The sequence below is a fragment of the Hemiscyllium ocellatum genome, chromosome 11 (genome assembly GCF_020745735.1).
Source record: "Hemiscyllium ocellatum isolate sHemOce1 chromosome 11, sHemOce1.pat.X.cur, whole genome shotgun sequence".
Classification (NCBI taxonomy): domain Eukaryota; kingdom Metazoa; phylum Chordata; class Chondrichthyes; order Orectolobiformes; family Hemiscylliidae; genus Hemiscyllium; species Hemiscyllium ocellatum.
In genome coordinates this window covers 57,389,476-57,404,914 of record NC_083411.1, presented here as the reverse complement: position 1 = coordinate 57,404,914, position 15,439 = coordinate 57,389,476, and the positions used below count along the sequence as shown (strand labels likewise).

Sequence of the window (15,439 nt, the reverse complement as noted above, 5' to 3'; positions counted from 1 at the left end):
AGTCAGTACATCCACATACTGAATCAGAAGATTTTTTTCAGCACACTTAACAAATTCCTCTCCATCAAAACCCTTGATACGATGGCAGTCCCAGTCTAAGTTAAAATCCCCTACCATACCAACTCTATTATTCTTACAGATAGCTGAGATCTCCTTACAAATTTGTTTCTTAATTTCCCACTGACTATTGGTGGGGTTTATAATTCAATCCCAATAAGGTGATCATCCGTTTCTTATTTCTCGATTCCTCCCAAATAACGTCCCTGGATGTACTCCCAGGAATATCCTGCCTCAGTAGAGCAGTTATGCTATCCTTTATCAAAAATGCCACTCCCCCTCCTCTCTTGCCCCCCTTTCTCTCCTTCCTATAGGATTTGTATCCTGGAATATTAAGCTGCCAATCCTGTCCATCTCTGAGCCACATCTCTGTAATTGCAATGACATCCCAGTCCGATATTCCTAACCATGCCTTCCCAGTGTTGGGGTAGTTGTACTAGTGGGGTGGGCACACTAGATCTAGGGAGGGTAAAAACTATAACTGTAACAAGTGCTTCTAATACCGGGCCTGAAATGGTTAAACTATCATGATCACTGAACTGGAAACTGCTGGCCTCCTAATCTGATCAGAGGCTAGCTGATAGACAGCCTGTTAATTGTACCTCTGGAATTTGTAACTGGTAGACATTGTTAATTGGATTATTTGAGGTGTCAATTGAACCATCGAAACTACTCACTTAAATGATAATGAACTATTGTTTCTGGTAAACCATTAATTAAATAAGCGGGACCAGTGGCCCCACAATGTCTACAGGACTGCCCGCTCCGAGGCAAACGGACAGACAGCTCAAACCATCCAACCAGAGAGCGGAACGCTTTGCCCGGGAACGAGTAGCCAACAGGAAGGCCAGACGTGGACACCTGACTGGGAACACTGGCCAGCGAGGGGTATAACTGGGGCGAATTTGAGCAGAAGGGTTAGAACGCCTTCTCCAACGAATTGCATGCTGTAGAATTCGTTGTACAGTTTGCCAGTTTTGATTCTGTAAAATAAACGGTGCTCTGCTCCAAACTAAAGAAGCTGGTGCGGTCTCTCCTTCCAAAGAACTCGCAAAGACTGGAACCCCGAGGTTCCGGCCTAACATCTGGTGAGCCTGACGCGGGAAGGGAAAGAGACCACGGCAAGTTGGCCACGTTGGCGGATCAGGGGGCAGACAACCTTTGGTCGAAACCTTCTAAGGTGAGGAAGCGCCTGTTAAACCTAAGGCTTCCAGTAGTTAAATTTCTTTAGTTAGTTTCTTGTCTGCTCTCTGACCCTCACCAACCCAAAAAACTGATCAGTTTGGCAGCAGCATCGCAGAATCCTGACTGGTAAGCTACCACTAACCTTTTAACTAGTACTGGTTTGACTTTCGCGTGGCTTTCGGAGCTGAGCGCGCTCCTGTTGTTTGATTTCGCGTGGCTTTCGGAGCTGAGCGCGCCCGTGTTGTTTGATTTCGCATGGCTTTCGGAGCTGAGCGCGCCCCTGTTGTTTGATTATTTCGCGTGGCTTTCGGAGCTGAGCGCGCCCTGTTGTCTAATTAATTCGCGTGGCTTGCGGAGCCGAGCGCATCCCTGAGATTAACTATTGCAGCGCTGACCGTACTTGACTACCTGGATCCACGTTAGTAAGCACTTGCGACTGACAAATATTGCCGCACACACTTGCTGTGAACACCAGACAAACCCCGGGGGGACAGAGGTTGGATCTCATCTTCTGAACAGGGTTATCCGCACAGACGTCTGCCTTAGACCGGTTGTTAAGAGCAGAGATCTGCCACGCGAAGGTCAGGCTTTGAAAGACGCTCTGTTTTTTACCACGGTTCCCATCAGGGGAGATCCGACATGGGGGACCTGATCTCGGACCGCCGAGGCTGTAACGCCTCGGAGCATGTTACTAAGACAGAGGGCAGGGGACTGCGACAGGCTGAGACGGGGATACAGAGACACCGACAGTATGCGTGGCTTGGCATGTATGCGGGTGACAACCAGTGTGGGGCCGGCCCAGTGAGAGAGAAAGAGTGAGTGCTGTGATTTTGACGGACGTGGCGAACGGGAGTGTTGCAGGAACACTTACTCCCACGTCTGGACCTGCTAGACCGCATCGGCAGCGAGGCCTCGGGGTGCAGCGGACCTGCACCGGCAGCCTCTGAGACAGAGAGAGCGTGGAAAGCTGTCCAGCAAACAAGAGCAGATCTGCAGCTCTGTGAGTATGTGAGTTTCGTTCCCTGGATTTAACGGGCTGGGATTTTTTTTTCTGTAGGCTCACATTGATTTTTAGGATTGATGACTTCTGTCCTCCCAACATTGTGTACTGCCCCACGATCATTTTTTAATTTCTTTTTTACTTGGAAAGGTAGAGACGGGTACAGAGAGGTGACAGAGTAAGGGATGGTGGAGCATTTCATTGTCGGACCACTACGGTTGTGCCGTCCTAAGACGGTAAATCCCGGGGTGTCCCGGGTTCAGCTTAGTTCTGGCGGGTGTGCTTGGTTCTGGCGGGTCAACTTACTTTTGGCGGGTTTGCTCAGTTTTGGCGCGAATGCTCAGGTTGGGCGGGGTCCGTTTAGTTTTGGCGCGAATGCTCACTCTTGGCGGGATTGCTCGCTCTGGGAGGTGCTACCCGTTTTCAGGGGTCTGCGACCCTAACAGGTCGACTACTAAGCCACCACTACATCGGAGGGACACTCAGGCGCGATTGTCCTGGTCCATGGGATAATCCGATGGGAAGATCTTCTTAAATTATCATGATGATGACATGAATCATGTTTCTAACTACATCTTATTCGACAGGTTGTACCCTTTTTACTTTTAAATAGAAAATACCGACCAACAACATGCGCAGTGCAGCATTACCATACGGTGGCACAGTGGCCACTACTACTCCCCCCTTTTAAAGTGGTTTTCATGCGACCGCTGTTTGCCTGGCATTATCGAAGCCGGCATTAGGCTCTGACATCCCCCAGCCCACTTGTTTTTGCCTATTCCTCCTTTTTTCCCGGAGGCCGCAGATCTCAGGTCTCCAACCGGGACCTGCGACTCAGCAGACAGTAAAGCGTTTGGCCTAGCTCATTCATCTCTTTTTTCTCGCGACCAGTCACTCATTTTTGTCCGCCGACATGGGTGCTTAAGCCATTTTTTCCACTCTCATGCTCACAGATTCTTTAATGACGAGATGGGGGCACTCATTCATCTTTCCGCCTATGTCCTCCAATTTTTACTGACCTATCTTACACACCCATTTTATCCTTTCTCTCAGATCCACAGATTTTCCCTTACGCTAAAGAGTTATGCGCGCTCATTCATCTTTTCATTACAATCACATGCGCGCTCTTTTCGTCTTTTTACGAGTATATGCGCACTTATTTCGTACTATTATTCGTCCTCCTCCTAAAGGCTGGGGCTAGGGAGGGTAGTGCCATTGCTGCAACAGACACTGCCAGTTCCAGTCCCCAAACGGTTATTCACAGCCATGCGGGGTGCAGCTAGCAACAGCAGGGCTGCCTGTCTGAAGCTACATTCTTTGATAATTAGATCATGGAGCCTGTAACTGCCAGCCAGTATCAAATTGTCCCATTGAAATCTCATTCCGACTTCTATTGCCGTATGTAGTGCCCCATCCTACACCCCCGCTCACCCTTTATTTCCACTCGATGTTCTCTGTCGGATCTGAGGTCGTTTCTATCGTCATTTTCTATCTTTCACTCATCTTCTTGAAGCATTGAATTCAACTGGTGTCCGCAGGCCTGAGATTCCGCTGGTCTCCGAGTCTCATTCCCTTTTTGAGGTCTTATACTCCCTGAGGTTTTCTACCAGGTCACAGTAACTCATCTTCTGGCCTCATCTCTCCATCAAAAGCTTTTCACTCACTGTGCTTCTGCTGCTGTACTCTGCGTCTCATCCCCTTTTCCCAGTATTACGCTCCCTGAGGTTTGCTACCAGGATTCGTTACATGACCTCCGAAGAATAAACGGGGCCACAGTCACTTTAAATCTGAAGGTTCCGGACCCTGCTGTTGCACTGCAGGTGCTCACGCCTGCCTGTCATTTTTTCTCTGTCACAGACCTGGCCGCGTTTTCTTTTGCCTTTCCGCTGCACCTACAGTGTCCGGAGCGTTTTTGCCTTCACCTGTGCTTGAAAGCGCCATACATACAATCGCCTCCCACAGGGGTAGAGAGCTTTGGCCTCGTCCTTACCATTCCCCTACTGTCCGCCGCCCCTGTTGCTGCCCCGCAGAGTTCACAAGCCCCGACGGGGGTACACCCCCTCGCAGCATAAAACGACACTCTAATAGTCACGGGAGCCCACCTCCAGGGCGAACTTGTGCAGGGGGGTGTGAGCTCACCTCCCCGCCTGACACTACCTCCTCAGAGGACGAGGGTGAGATCCTGGGGGGTTTGTGCAGTTATTCTTCTTGTCAATACGTTATGCTTATCTTTACACTTTCTTTCATGTTCCTACAATAGACCCTTTTACCGGGCTTGGGACGTCTGGGTCGCTACGCTTTCCTGCTACCAGATTCTGACCGCTAGATTTGATTTTATACCTACTTGTCTGTATCTTAGGCGGTCACGGTGGCCATGCTCTGTTCTCACCCATTTGTCCCTGACTGACTGCCAAGTCTGAATAGCCTAGCAATGCACACGTTGCAGCAACTTTTGTCTGCAGCATAGGGATCGAAGCTCAGCTCTTGCCCATATCCTTCAGTCTCTTCAACTGCGAGTAGTTGTTTCCAATTCACCTGTTCATACCTTCTGCAAGGCGCAGATTCGCGCTGAAAACGGCAGGGTCACCAGGTTCTTTTATGATTCTTTTCCCTGGGTAACTCTTAAGGCCTCCTACTACCTACAAACTTTGCCTTACACAGAGGACAGTGCTACACAAAGGATTTCTGTCCTGACCTGTATAGATTGTACTCACAACTCGTTACCCGTGTCATTCACCATGTGCCCGAACTAAATGATTACTCCTCTTTTTCTGGCCGGTAGGCAACGGACTGTATTCCTCTACCAGGTAATACTTCCTATTTCCTGCAGAGCATGACCTCAAACTTCCCTTTTTCCATTTCAGCTGCACTTCACCTGAAATATTCCACCTTCTGGAACTCAGTCGCTGCATTGGTAATCCGCATGTGATTGCTGGATGTTGATGCAGCAAACTCTCTTGTGAAATTCTATCATTCTCTATACTCCTCGTCACGATTTAAACAAAAAACATGTGTTTTTCCGGCGACCTACCCCACATCGGAGTGCAGGTCGGGGAAACACTGCTTTTCACCTGCTAGTAAACTTCACTTGTTTCACCCAGCCCGGACGGCTTACCCGGGGATACTCACGGGCAGCCAAGCGGCAGCATTAACAGTGAGTCGCGCAGATTTGTGGTGAAATTGTGGGGGGCAGATTCGGTACAATTGGTTATCCCTGAACTGGGAAGGGACTTGTGTTCTGCGCGCCCTCAGTATTCCACTCTTCGTCTCTGCACATAGGAGCTGACATCCTCTGCGGATGAGGACACTCTATTCATACCCTTCTTACGGGAGTATTCAATGGGATGTTCCATGCATCTCAACTTACGTATTTTTTACTCTTACTCATCTGAATTACCCTTCATTCTCTGGCTTTTATCATGTTAAATAAGCTACAAGGATACCAGAAGCTTCCCTGAGAAGATCATGTTACACATCCATAAATATCACAGTCAAAAAGGGGGGGTGCAAGCTCTAGCTGACAACACTCACACATCCACTCACTAACAATCAGATGATTTCGAGCTAGAACAGTGTTAACCTCTCTGCTAGCTGAGCAGCCCCTTGTGGCTCTCACTCTCTGTTTCACACAGATACGACGTCCGATATGCCCGCAGCACCTGCGCACTCTCTTTTGGCTATGCCACACGGCCCTTCACACACACAGATTCTTGCATACACAAGGATTATACTTGCACCTCTTGTTCTGTATCTCGTTCAGGGGGACAAGTCCCCTCAGGCAAACAGTCCAATTTCGTCCCACCGCAAATCTCCTAATTGCCCAGAGTTTTACATTACTCACCAGGGTCCCTGTGACAAAGGCCCCCTCTCCATAATCATCATCATCCCTTATACTGAACGGGCTGAAAACACATGGGGCAACGCATGTGAGAGTTGCCCAAGGCAGTAAGTCCGTTCACAACCGCTGGTGGGCCCCTGACTGCGGTAACATATGGAAAACTTGGGTGCAGGGTCTGAAGGGAGGATGACAATAACTGGCACCATTTCCCCCATTGCCCCAGGTCAGGGAGGCCAAACGTTGCCCTGAATTCAATTCAGGAGACTGAGCCCGACAAGGACGTGGGAAATGAGGGGGCGTAACAGAGCCCTGCTTTGCCCTACGTCTCTGCGTAGTGATAGGGTCGTTGTCCGTCAACACCGAACGGGGTCTGTTCTGTGATATCTTTGCTGGTATTTTGGGAATGCTTTTGGCTCTCTAACTTCTTCACTGACCCTTGTCCTGAGTGATCCACCTTGTTCACCATGGATTCCGCTGCGAGCAGGCGGGTAGTCGTAAAAGTAAGATTGTGCTCGTGGTTGATGTTTTACGTGCATTTTGTCTAAATTTGTCTTCAACCTTTGCCCTGGGGAACCCACCTAGGGTAATGAGTTCGAATCCCCTCTTGACATCACCTCCCAGCTGGACGAGGGGGAGATTATTGCGGGTCGTGAGGGAGGGTGTAGCCCGCTAAAGGGGGCCGTTGCTACTAGGCCAACCGTCCAAGCGCCTCTCCTCGCCACTAGTGTGGGGGAGGAGAATTAGGTCCCCTGGTCACATAGCAACTTTTGAGAGAGAAACCTGCCATGAGATAATTTAGGACCACGGACAGACGAGACGGCCTCGTTTGACCTTTTCTGAAATCTTATATGGCGGTCCCCACCAGATAGCTTCCCCACCACCCTCTCCCTGGATGCATGGGGGACCCTCAGGCTAAAACATGGGCAGGACGTACATGAATATCTGGGAAGAGCAGGGAACAATTCGCCTGAAGAGGAGCTTCAGCGATACGCAGGTGCCTTTTTTGCTGATGTTACCCATGCTTTCTGAGTTGCCTTTGTGTTTTTAAATTACCTCTCAACAATATTAACGAACAGCTCGGGGTTCTCCCCTACGTGCGAGTTATGCTGCGCACCCTGGGAAATTAGGGGGCCCCCTGCGCCATGTTTTTCGTAACCACACAGTGGAAATTTAGCTGCTCTATTGTCCTGTTGCCACGGGTCACCCATACTGCAGCAGAGCCGACCCTGTATGTTCGTGATCTCACACCCGACAACTTTCTGGTTTGTCATTTACATAGTGTACACGCTGCAGTTGTTACAGTTCCTGCGCGATGCGTGGTGCATTCACCCATGTCCAGCTCATCTGAAGTGATTACCTACTTTATATTCCTCCTGTTTTTCGGTTTGCCTCCTAAGGAAGTAACCTGCGCATATGACAATCTGTTTTAATCACCTGTGGTGACAGTAGACATAGTTTGCCTTCCCCTATACGGTGTACTATTTCTCCCCTTTTAACTGTTGTCAATCCTTTTACCCCTCTAGGGGGTCACCCTATTTTTTCGATAGAGCTCTAGGCCGGATATTTTTACTCTTCAACATTGGTTATTTAATGTGCATGACGACGTTTTTGCGCCTGCAGCTGCTAGTGCAGATGCACAGCAAGTTATAACCGAGACTCGTACTATCTTGCATTTTCATCATTGTCCCGAAATTTATCTGCCCTGTATAGTGCTATTTCCCACTTGACAGCAGCCTATCCTACTGAATGTCTTCCACAGCCTGCGCACGTTTGCTTTTTAACTTTTCCTGATTAAGAAATGCTGCTACTTGATATCTTTTGCGTGACTGCTTTTCCGCAGTTACCTCTCCCAACACTGAATCAGTGGGGTACTTGCATTTTTTCAACTTTTTCTGACTCTTTAAAATAAGAGGAACAATTCCCCTACAGGATGGTCTATTTCCCCCTGTTTCAATTGCCTTTTGTGGCAGCCCGTGGTCAGGGACCTTTTTTCTCTCTGATTGGAGTTCACAAACTGCTCTGGCCTCCTTTGTACAAGGTACTATTTCTTCCTTTTAGACAGGACCATTCCTTTTACCTCACACTGGGGTCACTCTGTTTTTTAGGTGATGGCTTCGTACAGGTCCATGAGCTATGAGAAAGGTTAGGGGTTAAGCCTACCTTCACTTTTTTACCATTGCCCTGATTGATGTCTGGTTTCTCCAGTTCTGTTGCACAACTGGGTGGGGGGCAGTCTTAGTGAATGCATTGGACATTTCGCACTGGCCCCCTCTTTCTTTTACTAGATGACTAAAGACTTCACATCCAGGAGTACTGGCATGGTGATGTCCGTTGAGTCTAATAGCAAGGAGCTTTTCGAGATCAGCTCACCCAATGGCTCCGCCTTCACAGGAATGTGCTAATGGCGGTTGTTAAATACAATGCTTTTCTTTCCCATACTAGTAGGATGTTTTCTGGCTGATTTCACCAAATGCCACCCTGGGGATGGCAGGACTCTTTTCACCACATTTCTGCAGCCCCATCTCCCTGGTTTAAATGTAATGTGGTATCATTACTTTTCAACCGAACCCCCCATACGCTGGGCTCTGCACTCCTCAACAGATGCCTGCGCCGCCACCAACTCTGAGTACACGACAGCCTGCGTGTGATCTCCTACAAACGGGGAGGGACATATGGAGTACATGCTGTAAGGTGACTTCCATTCATGAACCGTGGAGCCGGTTTTCCGTGCGGCCGGTTGCATTAAGTGACTCACGCCTCCCGATGGGAAGCCAGGCGAGTGGGGATCTGGCGGTTATTCTCTCCAGTGATGCACTACCACCTCTGAATGGGCTACGGGTGCAGGCGTACTAAATACTATCTCTCCGGTGCATGCCAGCGGTCTCAATGGCTTTCTTTCGAGTTCATCCGATCGCGTTGCCCACGGTGGTGCGCTACGGTTCTGCTCTTGATGCTACTCAGTACTAACTTTTCTCCTTTATAAACAATGAATGTGGTCTGGTTGTCCAAGGAGTCCCTACTTATTTTGCCCATTGACCTGGGGATATGTGAATTGATCCTTTCATACAGTGGGAGGTTGAGATGTACTGTGGGCCCGGGACTCGAAACACTGCTGTTCACACAAGCGATTTTTACATAATCTCCAGTACTCCCGGTTGGCTTCAGCTGGTCTCGAGGGCCACAGAACACACTATTGAGCCGGTTGCCACTGCCTGTGTCCGTTCTTGACGGCGGTGAAACGGATGTCGGTATCTACAATTCAATGCAGTACGACTGGTTAGCCAATGACGGGTACGATCCCTCGGGCGAGGGACAACCTAAGACAGGCACAGTCGCGCATTGACATCGGAACTGGTGGCCCACGTTCGTCATGATTTAATAAGATCTCTGGCCTCTGTCTTCCGTGTCGGACGTCTGGACTGAGCTGCTGGCCTGTGGAGCATTCTGATCTGCGGGAACACCGGGGCACAGTACAGTTTCTCACTGGGTTTCCGCTCGCTAGCAGGTACCTAGCTGCTGGTAGTGTGCTAATCCTATTCCGTTTCACAATTTACAGAACATGTTTACACTTGGGTGTTCTTTGGACTACAGACTTGCGTTCTGCGGACACCTTACTTATTTTAATTCCTCCACTCCAAATCTTTTGCGACTGTTATGTACTCGCGTACAGTGCTCTGTTTGTCTTTTTGCCATGTTTTTTGCCATGCTTGATTAATTCTGTGCTTTTGTCATTTCCGCAGAAGCCTGCCGGAGTTGTTTTATCTATTAACTTAGATTTGCATGTAGTTTTAATTATCTATTTGTAAATTGTGTTGCGGCGTGTTGCGTAGGGCACCCTTCATCCCAACATGACTGTCTCCCTAGAACCGGTGATTCTGGTAAAGACAACGTGCTCGGATACAACAAAGGGACGTCTGTGGGGGCGTCTGCCGGCACACCAGACCCCGGTCGCCTCGTGGTGTTGCGTTTCTTACGGCATGGGGTGGTGTGGCCTCAATAGAGGCCAAGGGAGGGAGTGTTGGGGTAGTTGTACAAGTGGGGTGGGCACACTAGATCTAGGGAGGGTAAAAACTATAACTGTAACAAGTGCTTCTAATACCGGGCCTGAAATGGTTAAACTATCATGATCACTGAACTGGAAACTGCTGGCCTCCTAATCTGATCAGAGGCTAGCTGATAGACAGCCTGTTAATTGCACCTCTGGAATTTGTAACTGGTAGACATTGTTAATTGGATTATTTGAGGTGTCAATTGAACCATCGAAACTACTCACTTAAATCGTAATGAACTATTGTTTCTGGTAAACCACTAATTAAATAAGCGGGACCAGTGGCCCCACAATGTCTACGGGACTGCCCGCTCCGAGGCAAACAGACAGACAGCTCAAACCATCCAACCAGAGAGCGGAACGCTTTGCCCGGGAACGAGTAGCCAACAGGAAGGCCAGACGTGGACATCTGACCGGGAACACTGGCCAGCGAGGGGTATAACTGGGGCGAATTTGAGCAGAAGGGTTAGAACGCCTTCTCCAATGAATTGCATGCTGTAGAATTCATTGTACAGTTTGCCAGTTTTGATTCTGTAAAATAAACGGTGCTCTGCTCCAAACTAAAGAAGCTGGTGCGGTCTCTCCTTCCAAAGAACTCGCAAAGACTGGAACCCCGAGGTTCCGGCCTAACACCTGTTAGCTCTCTTGAATTGAAATAATTACAGTTTAATTTATCAGTCCAACCTGTAGTTGGTTTCTGCTTTGTTCTTGCCTGCTTTAACTAGTTACCTTTCCCAACCAATCTCAAATTGATCTTTTTCTTCACTATTTCCCTGGGTCCCACTATTCCCCCCCCCCCCACCTTACTAGTTTAAATCCTCCTGAGCAGCTCAAGCAATTTTCCCTGCCAGTATATTCATCCCCTTCCAATTCAGGTGCAATCCATCCTTCTTGTGGAGGTCACTTCTACCCCAGAAGAGATTTCATTGATCCATTAATGTAAACCCTTCTCCCCTGCACTATCTCCTCAGCCACACATTCATCTGCTCTTTCCTTCTATTCATACCCTCATTAGCTTGTAGTACCAGGGTTATTCCACATATTGCTACCCTAGAGAACCTCCTCTTGAATTCCTGCCTAAGCGTCTATATTGTCCCTTTAGAATCTCATCCTTTTCCCTTCCTATATCATTAGTTCCAAAGTGTACAATGACCTCCTGCTGGTCCCTCTCCCCCTTGAGAACATTCGGCACTCTCTCCAACATATCCTTGATCCTGGCAACACACCATTCTGATTTTTCACTGTTGGCCCCAGAAGTGTCTGTCTATGCCTCTGACTAGAAAGTCCCCTCTCACAATTGATCTCTTGGAACCTGACGTACCCCTCATTACATTGAGAACCAGACTCCGGACCAGAAATTTGGCTGTTCGTGCTACATTCCCCGGAAAGTCCATCACCCCCTACATTTTCCAAAACAGCATACTTGTGTGAGATGGGGACAGCCACAGAAGACTCCTGTACTACCTGCCTACCCATCCTAATTTTCCTGGAGTTAACCCATCTACCTGAATGTTTCTGCGGCTTTTCTCGCTTCCTATAACTGCCACCCGTCATATTCCCTAGCTCTTGTAAATTCCTTATTGCCTCTAACCATGCGATCTGATAGGATTCACAATCAAAGACACTTCCTGCAGAAGTAACCATCAGTAACATGGAAATGCTCCCTAAACTCCCACATCTGATAGGAAGAGCACCTCACTCAACTAAAGGTCATCGTTGCTCCTTCACAATCTACAGACCCAGAAAATAGCACCATCTTTTTGCTCTTAAAAAAAAACACTGCTCCATGCTAACTTAGTACCTATGGTTTATATTTTTAAAATTTAATCAAGAGACCGATCTCAATAAAAGATATAATTAAGAAAGAACCCAATCTATTCACTACTGTAAATTTACAGCAAGATTACAAGTACAAACTATGCACATGTCTGTTCCTGTGCTGTGAGCTCACCCACACAGGTTCCTCTAAGGTCAGCTGTGAATTTCACTGTTTGTTAAATTTTCCTAAATGCACTCTAATGTCCAGAGATACATGAACTCAAACAGCAAAAGCAGTGATAGTGCAGATTCACTGCTGTGTCAGACAGCAGGGTCAGTCTTTCTCTGACCCTGTGGTCACTGCCTTTGTCTGTCATCCTCCTTTTAAAAGTGCCATTGTTTTGATCTTTTATTGCAGAATCATTCGGTGTACTAGAGACAGCGCTGAATAATCACTGAAATGGGAATAATGTCCAGGGTTATGGGAAAAAGCCGGGGGAATAATACTAAGGCCTTCTGCACATTCAGAGGGCTGGTACAGGCATGATGGGCTGAATGGCTTCTTTCTGCACCATAACAACTCAGATTCTGTGAACTTTGTGTAGTTGAGACAGACAAACCATAACTTTGGTCTTATATCGAACAGTACGGTACAGACACTAATCCTTCAGTCCACAATATTGTACCGAACATGATGCAAAATTAAACTATTTTCTTCTGCCTGCCATTGGTTCACATCCCTTCATTCCTTGCATATTCATGTCTTTAATTAAAAGTTCCTAAATGCCTTTATCATATCTGCCTCCACCCCCACCCCGGCAGCCTGTTCCAGACTCCTGCCACTCTTTGTGTAAAAAAACTTGCCCCTCACATCTCCTTTGAACTTTTGCCCTCTCACCTTAAATGCTTCTCTTAGTATTTTTGAACTGTGGGGGGGAAAAAGATTTTGACTGTCAACCCTATCTATCCATCTCATAATTTTGTAGGCTTCTATCAGCTGCTCCAGAGAAAACAACCTGAGTTTTTCTAGCCTCTCCTTAGAGCTCATACCCTCTAATCCAAGCCTCATCCTGGTAAACCTCTTCTACACCCTCTCCAAAGCCTCCACATCCTTCTTGTAATGTGGCGACTAGAATTAAACGCAATAGTCGTCATGCAGCCTAAGCAAAGTCTTATAAAGCTGTAACATGACCTCCTGATTCTTGTACTCAGTTCCCTGAGCAATAACGGCAAGTACGCCATAAACTTTCTTTATCACCCTACTTGTGACGATTTGTTTTGATCTGTTTTTGATGCTGAAATGAGCTTCTGACAACATTTTCATAACACCACTAAAACCATATATTTTTGCCTGCATCATCTGATTCGATTCCTCTGTACTTACAGAAATCCTCTGTTGCAAAAATCCACACCCATGCAGTCATGCCATTGGCACTTGGCTATTCAAATAGCAAATCAAGAGTTTGATGTTGGAAAAGCACAGCAGGTCAGGCAGCATCCAAGGAGCAGGAGAATCGACATTTTTGGCTAAAGCCCTTCCTCACGGCTTTAGCCCGAAACATTAATTCTCTGTTCCTTGGATGCTGCCTGACCAGCTATGCTTTTCCAGCACCACACTCTTGACTCTGACCTCCAGCATCTGCAGTCCTCACTTTCTCCTATTCAAGTAACAACTCAGCTGACCTCCCAAATCCGACCCTCTGTGAACTTAATAATTCAAATCTGTGCTCTTCATTACATCAAGCCCTGATCATCGATCATTCCTTTCTCACTAATTCATATTGGCTCCTGCTTCAGTAAGTACTCAAGTTTAACATTCTCCTGCTTGTTTCCAAATCTTTCCATGGTCTTGGCTCACCCTTTCCTGGAAATCTCTGTGACATGTGGGGTTGTCTAAATCAAGCATTTTGAACCCTTGCTGTTTAAATAGTTTGACCATTAGTAGATGGCCCCTCAGTTGCTGAATTACGGGACTTTGGAATTCCTTCCTCAAAACTCACTGTCTCCCTGCCTTTTCTCTCATTGAAAGCATGAAGAAACAAAATGTGAGATTGATCTTGACAAACCTGTACTGAAACCAGGAAATGTTCCACGTGGACTTTATTCGAAAACTACTGAGTCCCACCACCTAATGCCACTACTTGTTATTACAACCAGACAAACGTAAAGATCTGCAACGCAGAAGACACCATTCTGAAACTGAGAGATCGTTTTGAAACAGTCCAAACTCCAACTTTGTAAGGTGCATAAATAGTGTATGAATTGATTGAGAATTTAATGAAATCAACCTAACAATCTGTGATCCATGACTGAAATACAAAATATAGAGTTTAGTGGACCTTTTGTTTATATTTGTTAAATTAAGGTGACCTCCATTTTCCAAGGTACTGCAACACCCTGATATGTTCATATTTGTGATGTGTTCCAATAGTGCAATTCTTTTATTATTTTAAAACCTATCTTTGTTTTAATTGCATAAATGTGATAAATTATGTTTTTTTGTAACATTGAAATAACCATAGTCCTATCAGATCACAGGGCTGCTCTCTCAACAGAGAGTGAGGTGATTGATGGTGGTTTAACCTGAGGATCAAGGGGAGAGTTCCAGAAGGAGAGTTCATCACAGTAACCTCAGCTGGTACAGGGATTGGCATCACTCAGCATCACCAACTCACCCATCCAACCAACTGAGCTGACCGATCCACTTTCTTTTAGTTGTATATTCAAACATTCACAGATACTACTTCCAGTCCACTCCAGCTTTAGTGCCTGAACCAAGATGGTATCACGGTGGACTGAACTGAGCATAAGTGAAAGGACAACAAAAAGACATTTTGATTTTGAAACAATGTGCTTTGCATTGCATCTATCATGATCCAAAACCTAATTTTATGTTCTGTGTTCCTTAATCTTTAAAAGATTTCAAAGCGTCCCTCACCTGCCACAAGGTGGGGCCCTCAGCTTGGACTACTCTCACCACAGCCATGATGGGGATCCACATAATACAGAAGATGGTCATACACCAGCCCAGTGCTCCTGACCAGACAGGGTATTCAACAGATCCATATCTTAGTGGGGCAAATGTTGTCAAGGACCAGATTAAGACTGCCTGAATGTGGATAAGATACAAAACTAAATCAGAAACAGAATGAGAGATTGGGTATTTTCAGTTTAAATCAAAATAATGTGTAACAGCTTCTTACCACCAGCAAACACGGAGAGATCAGAATCCAACACATTCTCCACCACAGCCAGAAGAGCCAAGTCCTTTCCCCAATCATCATCTCAATGTCCTTGATGAATCTGTTTGTCCCTGTGAACAACAAGGAAGAAGAGAGACACCATCACTCACTCTGTCCTGTCTTTAGGGCAGCTTGTTTACTGTTGAAGTACATCTTGTACAGGGTGGCACTGATGAACAGGTTAACCCAGAGAAGGGATTGCTCCAGATTTCAAACAGGATAAGGAAATTGATTCTTGTCACCAACTGATTGATCTTTCTCTCTCATTTTAGTAACAAGGGTCTGTCCATCCCAGCACAAATTGGAAACAT

At 46.9% G+C, this 15,439-nt stretch overlaps 1 protein-coding gene across 1 annotated transcript in view; it reads right to left on the bottom strand.

The window, feature by feature from the left end:
* The window catches only part of LOC132820018 (sodium- and chloride-dependent neutral and basic amino acid transporter B(0+)-like), a 61,043-nt gene that overhangs the window by 4,495 nt on the left and 41,109 nt on the right, over positions 1-15,439 (bottom strand). Inside the window, exons 11-12 of the mRNA XM_060831944.1 lie at positions 15,090-15,199; positions 14,825-14,995 (exon numbers count right to left, since the gene is read on the bottom strand). Of these exons, the coding sequence (XP_060687927.1) occupies positions 14,825-14,995; positions 15,090-15,199 (281 nt within the window). The remainder of the gene's footprint in view (positions 1-14,824; positions 14,996-15,089; positions 15,200-15,439) is intronic.